Source organism: Lepidothrix coronata, unplaced genomic scaffold (assembly GCF_001604755.1).
Source record: "Lepidothrix coronata isolate B3197 unplaced genomic scaffold, Lepidothrix_coronata-1.0 Scaffold79, whole genome shotgun sequence".
NCBI lineage: Eukaryota > Metazoa > Chordata > Aves > Passeriformes > Pipridae > Lepidothrix > Lepidothrix coronata.
Genome location: NW_016690259.1, coordinates 1,190,047 through 1,202,411, shown reverse-complemented (window position 1 = coordinate 1,202,411; position 12,365 = coordinate 1,190,047). Strand labels below are relative to the sequence as shown.

The window sequence follows — 12,365 nt, the reverse complement described above, 5'->3', positions numbered from 1 at the left end:
TTTGCTGCCTGCATTCATCACTATGTATTTTTGACACCATCAGTAGTGTTTCAAAATTCTGCTGCCACTAAGCTACTCCATTATTATGAACTCAACAACATTCCCCCCTTCTGTTTTCATTTTTATACGCCACTCAGCTCAGGCAGCACAGAACAACTCAAAAGAAAGAAACATTGTTGTAAAGTACAGTAAAAACATGACAAATCCAAAATATCTGGTAACAAAGTGAATGCTTCTCTGAGATGACCCACACATTCAGACAGATTTGTAACTTCCCTGGTCTCAAGTTACTTTTTTGTCAGACTACAACACAAATAGAATAGATCCCAGTTCGTCTAATAATAGAACTGTTCTAGAAAAATTAAAAGCTTAAAAAAATTGTGTGCATGGACTGCTATTTTGATTAGTGTTACTTCAATTATGGGTTCCAGAAGCAATAGTTCAATGATGGTTCATTTAATAACAAAATCAAGAACTACATACATTACCCAGTCTATATTTCAGCTCACACTTAAACCAAGTACGTCAAGAGTCTAATACTCTTACAAGGTAAGAATAATTCCTTGTCAGTGAAAAGTGGACAAACATTATCAGTGAAATGAAAACATGACAGGGTGAACATCTATTACTCTAGTACTAGGTCAATAACTTTTTCAAACCCTGATGATGACATTTTTCCTTATAAGCCAAGTGTCCCAGTATCCCCTTTCTTAGCTCAATTAAATGTATTTACGTGCAACGTAAGTATTTTGGCTTTAAGCAGACCAAAATGCTGTCTGCAGACTGATGGCAACCCACATAATGTTGACACTGCGCTGGTACTTAAGCCAGTCCCTGTGTACCCCACATGCCATGCAAAACCCCCAAACCTTCTCACTGCACACACAAACCAGCTACAACCCACACTGTTGCTATGAGACGACTTTCTCTAAGAGGCTGGCAAGGTGCCCCACACAGTCAGATGGCCAGTATGTACAGAGAAAATAGTATTATTTAAAACAGTAATCGCTTATTCTCAGACTTTCTTTAAATAAGCAGTAGATAAACAAAAACTTCAGGTAGGATTAACCTAGAATTCTACTGTGAACTTCAAACCTAATATTTGTAAGCAGAAATGGATTCATTCTTATTCTCATTCAGTTCATGCATATATTCTCTGTTGAACATCTAATCACCCATTTAAATAAAATAGTTGATAGCATTCACATTACTTTGTTCTCAGGGACTGAGAATATTTTATAATAAAGTAGCACTTACATTTATTCTATAATTAATACACTTGCAGTTATAATTGATACCAATGTATTGTCTGAACAGAGGACATAAAACCGATAAAAATCTGTTTGAATCGCCCACTCCACTCTGTTCTTTTTTTTAACAGCTGTCTAGATGGAGGAGGAAGGACTCTTTAAGCCCACAATATCCTATGAGATACTTCAGCAAACAGATTTTCTGAATGATGCTGAGTCTGAGTAAAACTACTGGTCTTTCCAGTGTTTAAATATCTACTTCTGCATATGAAAAATACAGGACAAGGTATTTTAGTTTGATAGTAAATCAAATTAAAATATTAGGAGCTGCAAAACTATAGTGTTTTATGTGTACTACATATACAAGACTGCGCTTAAAGAGAATTGTTAAAAGTGCAGAAGTAAATCCAGAAGTGCAAGCCAAGTCAAGGTTGCTCACTGCCTTTTGCCACTAAGATCCAGTTATTAGGGAACACAATGACTGATTTCAGCAACTGAAGCAATCCTCGAACATTTATTTTTATATTGGTATCCAGTCTGGGTTGAATCCAGGTGCACAAAGTTTAAGAGCAACTTGCATGCTTGTTCTGTTAATTCTGCATGCTGTGACAACTGGTTCAGGCACCTTGCATTTGACTGGCCTGTAGCCAAACCACAAGAGAATGCAGAGAAATGGAACATTCACCAGAAGCCTTGAACAACGTGGAATCTTTGCATTTTCAACACTGCAGTGTTTAATGAAGATTTTTTCCTTTTCTGTATTTAAAGTACAAACTTACCTCTCTCAGTACGGAATCCGTTATTGAACTTAAATTAACAGCTCCTTCATAAGTCAAATAGTAGAATACATTCAGTGACCTAACAGCCTCTGGCCCTTGCTGTTTGTAGCCAAAAATCAGATCAATCCACTGGTGAAGCTGGCAGGAAACAAACTCACTTTCTAATGCCTGCAACAAAAACACACACACAAAACACATAAACGTGAGTTTCCCTGATAGTCATCATTTGGTAATCACAGAAGCATTTTTTTTTAATAGCATACAAAATTACCTTAACAAGTATTGTTCTGTAACAATACAGAATTGCAAAGAGTATTTTAGACATTCTATCCAAACAAAAGGTGGGCCCTGTAAGAGATGCCTGAGTCTCATGCCCTACTTCCCACTAACCAGGAAACCCTGCTTTTAAAACTGTAATAGTGAGAATAAGACAAAAAAGCAGTAAGTGGAAAGCATTTGTGCCTTTGTAGACAGCCTGGCTATGTTTTTATGAACTTTCAAGATGAAACTGTGCTTTTCTGTGTGATCTGCATGGTGAACAATAACAGCACAATTATCTGATTCTGACAGCCAGAGGGAAGACTGATAAATTTGGGGAAATGGAACTAACTAGGGATGTTAGGGTACAAATTATTTAACATGATGGACTACCAAACTGCTATCACTTCTATGCATTTCTTGTATACATCTCTTATACAAACTTATACAGAAACCTATACAGAAGCACTATGCTGAACAATTAAGCTGCTTTTCTGAAGATGTTATCCAGTCACAACCCAATCCCAAAGACAAAAGCATCCAAAAAATAAAGCATCTCTCCATATTGGTATTAGATACAGCACAATTGTTTTAAAAGGTAACCTAAAACCCATTGGCATCTAAAGAGTTAATTCATCTAGATTAAATCACTAGCGGGATTTGCTTTTTCTATTTTATACAGAGGGTTCAAAGTACTTCTTATTTGAATTAGCAAACAAAACAACATAACAAACTGATATTCTCTTCATCTAACAAAATGAATGGCATTTTCCTTGCAAAGGAAATTCCTAATTTTGAGCAGAGGAAGTTGAAATTAATCTGAAAACCAGGGAAATCACTCTGCAATTTGCACACAGAAATGATGGGTTTGTTTCATTAACCGATGCCTGAAAACAAGATTTAAATTGACACATAAAACCAGCAATTGTCTTAATTTGTGTGGTGCACTTCACACAAAAGCCCTAAATATGTTCAAATTAGAGCAAGCTGCTTGATTGTCACTGCAGTCTCATGTCATATTAATGCATGACAAACATTAAACCATACACTTAAATGGCAATTTATATCATTTAAATGTTTACTGCCACACCAGATCATCACTCATTTAAATGTGACTTTCTGACAGCTAATTTCAGTTAATTTTCCTCGATTCACTTAATTAGAACTTTCAATCAAGAAAAGACCTGTACATATCTTAGACATCATATCATTCTTTTTTTATTATTACTTTTATTAGGATACTGAATTGCTGAAAGCATCCTTTAAAATGAATTACCGCACAGTTTAGTATCTCCTTGGATGTTCATATAACAAAACCTTACAACATATATGCTTAGACAGGACTCTTTCTTTTTTTTTTCTTTTTTTTTTTCTTTTTAATTTAAAAATCCCCACCCAATGTTTAGACACAGACACACAATTAAAACGATAAAAAACCACAAGCAGGTCAATTAAAAATTAATGATTTCAAAATTGTTTAATAAGATAAAACCAGTCAGGAGTCTCATGAGTGTCCATAATACTACAATGTGCAGCCATAAAATTCTACAGGGCTCAGCAAATGACAATGATCAGAATTAATTTTCATGCTATCCTGCTAAAAAAAAATTAACCCTGGAACATACTTACTGTTATCATTATAACTATGAAATGCCAAGAAAAATAGTGTTATGAACTTAAGATTTTTATATATATATATATATATATTATATTTATATATATTTAGTGTGCATAAGTTGTTCATATTTTCCTTTTCTACAAAAGCCAGACTTTTAGTGAGTCATATTATCCTTACAAAGCATTTGGGCATGAATAACTAAAGGAATATCACTGCAATCTCCTTAGATTAACATACGTATAAATGAGATTTTTTTTTTTCCTTAAAAAAGCAAAACTAAAACACACTCTTTGCCTTCTCATGGAATGGTTGGGACCATCCTGAATTTACTTCTCTTTTTCAAGTTTGAAATTATTTTACACTTGTAATTTGTACAGATGCAAAGTATATTTTTTTTTTCCTTATTAGTCCATTTAAAATCTACTTTCTTAGTTGCCAAATCACAAATAAAAGGGCTAAATGAAAAATGGCTACAGTCAACATCAGGACCCCGAAGGACAGACCAAACACAGCACACAAATTCAAAGGCTAAATAAGCTTGCCTGACATTTCAGGTTCACAGTTAAGCTCTTGGTTGGAGGGAAGGGCTTATGCTATGACATAATCAATGAAGGAACAACAATTAACAGCCTGTATAATGATTAAAAAATAAGACTATCGAGGAAAACAACACAGTGGACCAGACCAGGCCATGTAGTGCACTTTGTAGCCAGGCTGGTGTCTACTATGTAGGTATGGGCCCTCCTTAAGAAACCATCTGAGAAATAAAAAAGTTGCAATTTGCATAACCATTCAGTTATAAAAACGGGGGGATTGGTGGGCTTTTTTTTTTTTTTTTTTTTTTTTTTTTTTTGGTTTTTTAAACATCACTGTTAGCCTTTACTTCTTGCAAAACTAAACCAAGGGTATGGATGGCTAAGCATTTAGGATTACTTAAGCATCCAGGACAGCCATTGCTCATTAAGGCTCAAGTTAAACACAGCACACAGCAGTGGGATAGGAACATCCTTCCCATGCTGCTCTTAAAGCAAACCCATCAATTGTTAGAGCTCCCACGGCAGACCAAGTACATCATTTACTGTTTGCTACAAAGAAAACGTGCAAAACAGGAAAACCCTCGAAAGCATCCAGCATAACAGGGTAATGTTCAATCCTATTGAGTTATTGTAAAACAAATCAGTGACTAATGTCCAATTGTTAAAGGATCAAACCAGACCATGAAAAGACTGTCACGTGAAGCCACACACAAATTGTCAATTCTGTCCACGGGGACTCATATTAACTTTGACAAACTGTCTTGGGGCTGATATCTGGTTTTTTAATGAGATCTATTAGGCAGAGACTAAAACACTTGAGATATGCTAAAAAGTACAGTATACAGATGTCAAACACAAACACCTATTAGTAACTTCCATTTCTCTATTCCCAAGGTAGAAACACTTCAGACACATCAACAAATAGAAGCTTTGATCTTACGAGGAAATTTTAGTTTATTCATAAATATTTTTCAAGTGCACAATCTGATGCCACTAAATATGTGCAATCAAAACTACCTCTTCCTGAATGACTCTGAAATTCGCTATTTTATGTGAATTTTATTGAGTCCTATTTTCTGAAAGGAATGAATGGAGAATAATTTACTGCTGGCAACCAAAGACTAACATCAGTCTAATACTGATACAAATGATTTCGCAGAACATGGCTGGAATGACAAACCAGAAAACTAGCAGGTTAGGAAAGACTTTTCCTTTTTCCAGTATCAGTTCTCGAACCATTTATTTTGATATATTTTCCTAAACAATATTATCCCCTTGGAATCAAGATTTGTATCTTTAAAGTGACTACTATTGGCTTTTGTCCTCTACTCCTATTTCTGCTTTAGATTTCATGCAATGACATACAGCATATGAAATTATGTCCATTAAAAATGAATATATACTGTGCTTGAGTTTGGGATGTTCCAATGCTGAAATTAGATGAAAGGCTTAACCGCATTTTTTTCATCAGCACAGATATATATTCATAATCAAGCTGTTTAGAAATAAATGACCCGCTTGCCTTATTCCTGTGCTGACCTAAAGTTAAATGATTTTGAAGCAAAGCATAAAGCATGCATGCAACTCTTATTGGAAAGACAGGAGTGCAACCTACACAACATGTGGTTTATATAGCTAAAATTAAAGTAGAAAATTTGATGAGAAACCAAAACTGCTCATACATGAATAAACTTTCTTATTCACTCAATTGAAAAAAAAAAAAACAAACCAAAATAACAAACCCAGGAATATACTACATCAGCAAAATTTACATATCTCCAGTACAAAAAATTGCCTTTAATGGACTAAACATTTCAATTCCTCCCTGAACTAAAGAATTTCCTATTAAGTATTTAAAATAATGGAGTCTCTTTTATGTTCCTTTTGAAAAAATATTTATGTATGAACAGAAAAGCACAAATTAGGATTTCACACATTTTTAGCACAACCACAATTTTCAGGTGAAAAATACTCTTCTTGAACATGACAAAACACCCACACAATTGCAGGACCAGGTAACTGCTTTAAACTAAGCACATGTTCTGGCTTGGGACTATGTGTGTGCACAGGCATTCAAACAAAACCCAAACCCCAACAAAACCAAACAACTGGAACAATGTTTGCATGTGTAGGCTTTCAGACACAAGTTGGTAACACTGCCTTAACATTGATATACGACCTTAGTAAGCTACAATGAAGAAGGCTGTTTTTTTCAGCCTAATTAGAACTGTTTCAAATTTTCCTGCTAAATATATGATAGAAAGTCCTTTCAACTTTTTTTTTTTTTATTATTCTAGAGTTTCTTTCCACGTCAACCTTGTTCCAATCAAAATATGTTTTGAATTAAATTATTTTGATTCAATATGTGGATCGCATTTCACTTCTAAGATTTAAAGTCCGAAAAGGAAAAGTTTAGGCTGTTCAAACAAAGCAAATGCGGCCACTTTGTGGAAAGCTATTCACATTTACCAAGACTGACAAATTGTTTGTGTGCACCATTAGGTCTAGTTTCTGCAATAGTTGCCAGATTTCCTGTCCTCCTAATAACATATTAACTCTTGAAGTGCTGGCTTTATCTTTTGAGGTTTCTCAGTAACCTCCAGCATTTAAAAGTAAATGACCAAACACACTTTAACCAGCAACACCGTTTGATCACGCAGCTAGGCATCTGAGAAAAAAGATGTATAAAAAGTTATTAGAAAGATACTGAACTCGGGCCTGCCTTGAAGATATCAGAAGGGAGAGGACAGCAGACGTAGTAAGGAGAAAACTCCGAGTTCTGAATGAGGTAATACAAATTTCAGAAGGATGAAATGGACATCAAAAGTGTTTATGTGACTGGTGGTTTCTAACTTGCTAAATAACTGTTCCAAGCAAATGCATATAGTTTTATGTACTGCATTTTGCAATTTGTTTTAAGCATGAAATATTCAGAAACTGAGCAATTACTTTACAGATAACCTTATAAGAACTATTTCATTTTTCCTTTTGTGTGTGTTCCAGAAACACACTGCCAATTCTTCATTACAGTTGTAACAAAAGGTAGCATTTTACTTTATTTCACTTGGTTACCGATACCAGGATAAAATAGAAAAAGAACTCTGGAAAATATAATCTTCATAAAAACATTTAACTCAGATGCTTCACCGAAGATGACTGATCTTACAGAACAAAGGATATCAACAGTCTAAGGAGAAGCTCAGACACAGGAGAACTCTGGAAGATAAACTTCCATTCCCCTGTTTCTTCTTCTCCTCTATATTTAACAATAAGTTACCAAGTAATGACAAAAAAGAAAATCTGAGTAATAGTGTAACTTAATGAAATTCTGTGGCAAGGTATATTCTGCATAAGCAGAACGTAAAGAAAGAAAAATACTCTGCAATTTAATTACTAACTCATATCTGGATTATTAACAAAATAAGAATCAATTAGGAGCATGTTTAGCTAAAAATCTTGATCAATTTTGTACCTTCTGGTGATTTGTATATTCAGTCTACAACAGCTATTTTGTAGTTTAAATGGGCGAGTCAGACAGCTGCTGTGTATTTTATAAAATGAAAGCTACATTTCCTTTAAAATTTGGCTTTATTCTCAACTAAAATGTCTATCATTAGGTGTCAGGAATAAAAGATTTTGGTGAATACAAAAACTTGGAGCATTCATAGCTACTGTTTCCATAAAGGAAAGTGATCACCCTTAAAAAAATATTTCTTAGTACATCCTTGATAATCTGCAAATTTGAGAGAAATATTTTAAGGCAACATGAACACTATATAAACAGATCAAATGCTTCATTTTTATTCTTAAGTTTCAAAGCTTAGACATCTACCCTAGGTGCCAAAACTGAAAACATTTACACAGAGGTTTTATCTTCACTCTTGTGAGCAATTCCACAGCCTTCTCACTAGAGCAACTTAGATCCTGGCTTCAGGATCTTCAAAGTTACACGTGAGAAGACGACACAAGCATACGGCTGTTAGAACCAAAACATGTGCTCCAAAAGACATACCAAGAATGGCTTCTTCCGAATTGTTTGGTTTCAGCCAGAGCTAGAAAGGATATAGAACTGTGGTAGGAATAAAAAAATGATCATGAGGTCTTTATTAAATTCTCCTACATGAAAAATAATATATAAAAGCCATATTTAATTAAAATTGTGAAATCCCACAAATGGTTAACATTATTTATAACTGTGATAATACTGATATATGTGGCTTGCATTTGACCTTTTCCCAAGACAAACAGAAAATCTTACTATGACTGGTTAAACCATAACTATTTATTACTACAAACATGGCTAAAAGCAAGTATTTATAACACCAGGAGGTGTTGCTGAGTTATCCACCATTTCCACTTCCTCCAACCACATCCCTGCATTTATTGTCCACATTTAAAATGTCTGCTACATTGTTAAGAGGATTCTCTCCTGCAGAAAAGTCATCAATATCCCTGAGGTCAAGACAGGGAATGAAAATTCTTTTTGAAAATCCTCACACACAGCACCAGAAAGAGGCAGGAAGTTCCCTTCTCCCCAGATTTCAGCAATTCCTCTCCCAGTTCCTCCAGCACTTGTTGGCATGAAGACTGACAGCCTGGATCTGGAACCTATTACCCATGGAAGCACAGGCTGTTAACCACACAGCTGATAGCTGGCTCAGTGAAATTAGTTTAAATGACGGGTGTTTAAACAAAAAAAACCCTCAAACACCAAAATCCCACAACATATGAGTGCCTTTCACAATGCAAGTTCTCTGTGCTGGTTATCTTTTCTCTCAGAATGTTAATGCAGGTAAACTGCTTCAAACACTTCAGTTAACTTTCATACTTCTAGCCAAGGGACTTCTGCCTGGCATCTCCTTGAGCTTTGTCAAGAGGATCACAGTTGTTCCTGAATGTGAGTACTCAGCACCTCTAAAAAGATGGTAAACAGTGACTCACCTTTTTATGTTATAGATTCTTTCCTCTTAAGAGAGAGGTGCAAAGCACACACTACAAAATTTTGAACCAGGTAACTCTTGCTTGCCTTTGAGATTGTACAAGCTTTTTAAACACTGAAGCTCCAAACAGGCCAAATTCTGAAATTCAGGGAACTACTAAAGCACACTTAATCAGTGGTGGGGTTTTACCCTCCTGAATACACAACTAGCATAATTTGAATGCAGTATACAGTGAAACTTGAGTGACTGCAGTGAAGGTCATGAAGTTTTAGAAAACACCATAAATATGAACTGAACTTGTATCATTAAAATACAAAACCTGGTTTCTGTGAACAGACAAAACTACAGTTGGAACAGATCTCATGTTAAGCATTTAGGCTGGATACTACCAGCCCATTTAATGCTTGAAGTTTAAGCCTAAACATACTGTTTGGTTAATGACAGCACAATACACTTCAAGCTGTGAGAAACTAGTGATTTTTTAATGTATTTTACGTTTAAACCGCTTGTACTTTTCTTCCTTTCGTAGGATTCGCTCTGTAAGCCCTAAAAGTCAGCTGTTGCTTTATTTTTGCACTCTGTTTCTACAGCTTGCAGCATTTATACCTCGCTTTGATGTGTCAGTTGTATACGCAATTCACAAGAACTGTGATGATCAACAAGTATCAGTATGCATGTAAGAGGAGACAGAAACAGTTGCAAACACATGGCCTTCAAATCATTGCAAACAGCACAAGCAAACATCTTAAGAGTTGTAGAGACTAATCTAACTTGTCTTTGAAGCCAGTTGTGTGGAAAAAAAATGTTCTAGAAAAAATTGTTTAAGATTAGGAAATGGTATGACAAAAGGTCAAGGAATTTAAAATTTAAAACACAGTTTAGATGCAAGTCAGGCAGACAAGTCATTTCAATCTCGTAATTCGACTTGTCTGTTAACTCACAGAATAGAACTATTCCAAAGCTTTTGGGGAACAGAACACAAGATTTAAAAAGGCAATTAGGGTACCACATCTGAATAAATCAAACAGCTACAAAAATAGGAAACGGCACTATATCATCAGGTGGGACAAATGTGTAACCCACCGTGGGGCTAACACACATAGATAAGAACAGGATTTGCTTCCTTGAGATGATTATGAACAGTGCAGCCCTGACCTTCCATAATGCCATTCTGAGTGGCTGCTTAGCAGGACAACACAAGGTGTGTTTGGCAAGGTCATAAGACTTCTTAAAGTTGGTATTTACACAGGATTACAAAGCAGAATCATAATTTGAAGATTATAGAGAAAGGGAGAATTTGTGCACCAAAGACATTCAGCATCTAAGAAAAATAAAATCAGATATGTGGAATATACTATTTGGAAAATTAAATGCTCTTTGCAAACTTGCTCAAACACAGCAGGTTCTCATTTAGCCTCTTTTTCTGGCACATTTGCTAAGCAAGCTATCAGGAAGTCTGGATCTAGACAAACTGCTGCTAAGGGTGGCCCACCTTCTATCAAATACACTAGGACAAAAGCTTCCTCAGTCTCCTGATTAAGGAGGACACTGCCCCACTCTTGACTGTCATGCCCTGTCCCAGTGGATCCACTGGGCTGTCTCATGCTCCCTGGGAGTAGGTTGGCTAGTGCTGGAATTCATAACAGAGAAAAGAGCTCTCAGGAGTCAGGTTCAATGCCTGAAAGAAATCAAACTGAAAATGGATTGTATTTATTAATTACTTCTTTAAATGTCCATTCTTAGAGAATGCGAAATCTCTAATTTTTTATTCTAATTTCATCATGTATTGCATGTTGAGTTTGAAGTAGTTTTGTTCACAATACTTTCTTGTAGACAGAGTAATTTCTTCTAGATTTTATTCCCTTCTTGCACCTAAACAGCTTCAAATTTCCACTGACAGCTGTACACAGAACGGCAAGTGATATATTGAGTATATTGAGCATGCTCAGGAAACCAAGGCATAAACACCTCCAAGTGCAACAGACATTCTGTAGCCAGTTGAGAGCAAACTTTTCATAACCTTTATATTACTCTGCCATGAACCATGTTAGTGTGAAGGGCATAGGAGATGAATACTATGAACATTCAGAGGTTATATGCTAAAAAAGATTATGGTCGGTTTTTAACATTTTTATCAATTACGTTTTCTCCAGTACTAAGCTAAATAAGATGCTAGAAAACACTAGAATTTTCCCTTCTGTAAGTAATATAATTTTTTCTTCACAGGTGTCCTAAAACCCCCCTAACATTTTGAAATAAAATAAAAATATACTGTAATAAAATGATATTTAACTCCCATCTTCCAAATAAACGTTTAATTCAGAGACTGAACTCCTAGGGGCAGCTCTTGCTCTTTAGAGGGAAAACAACAACCATCCATTACTTGCCAGGATGGAAAAAGAACAAGCTTAAAAAGTATGCAAAAACAAAAAACCCCAAGCACAATATTATGCCACGTTTTAAAGTAGCAGCAACCAAATTACAAGGTTTTAATGAGATAACATTCCAATAAAACCACCTAGTCTGAATGAGGGTAACACTAATAAGATGATTTTTTTCTTTTAATAAAATCCCATGCCTGTGGAGTGGCTTACCTTACCCACAGTATGCTAAGCACAAGAAGAGCGCCGGGTCCTTGTCTCAAAGTCTGAGGCTGTTAAGAGCCATAAGGGCCTGACTTTACCCAGGAAAGCTGAAGGTCTCCACAGTTCTTTAGTACCACCAGCACATCACAGGGCACTTACTGCTGCAGATATCCCTGCACCCTCTGTCACCTCAGTGCCACAGGTACCTCCTCCAACCTCTATCACCTCAGGCATGCAGGTACCTCCTCCAACAACTGTCATCTCAGGGATGCAGGTACCTCCTCCAACAACTGTCATCTCAGGGATGCAGGTACCTCCTCCAACAATTGTCATCTCAGGGATGCAGGTACCTCCTCCAACAATTGTCATCTCACAGATGCAGGTACCTCCTCCAACAAC

General features: G+C 35.9%; 1 protein-coding gene and 1 long non-coding RNA gene across 5 annotated transcripts in view; one reads left to right on the top strand and one right to left on the bottom strand.

The window, feature by feature from the left end:
• The window catches only part of LRBA (LPS responsive beige-like anchor protein), a 410,805-nt gene that overhangs the window by 59,298 nt on the left and 339,142 nt on the right, over positions 1 to 12,365 (bottom strand). For all 3 annotated transcript variants that reach the window (XM_017820154.1, XM_017820156.1, XM_017820155.1), the window contains exon 47: positions 2,030 to 2,197. In XM_017820154.1, coding sequence (XP_017675643.1) covers positions 2,030 to 2,197 — 168 coding nt within the window. The remainder of the gene's footprint in view (positions 1 to 2,029; positions 2,198 to 12,365) is intronic.
• LOC108499870 overlaps positions 12,184 to 12,365 on the top strand; it is a 3,355-nt gene continuing 3,173 nt past the window's right edge. For both annotated transcript variants that reach the window (XR_001875680.1, XR_001875679.1), the window contains exon 1: positions 12,184 to 12,312. This is a non-coding gene — a long non-coding RNA (uncharacterized LOC108499870). The remainder of the gene's footprint in view (positions 12,313 to 12,365) is intronic.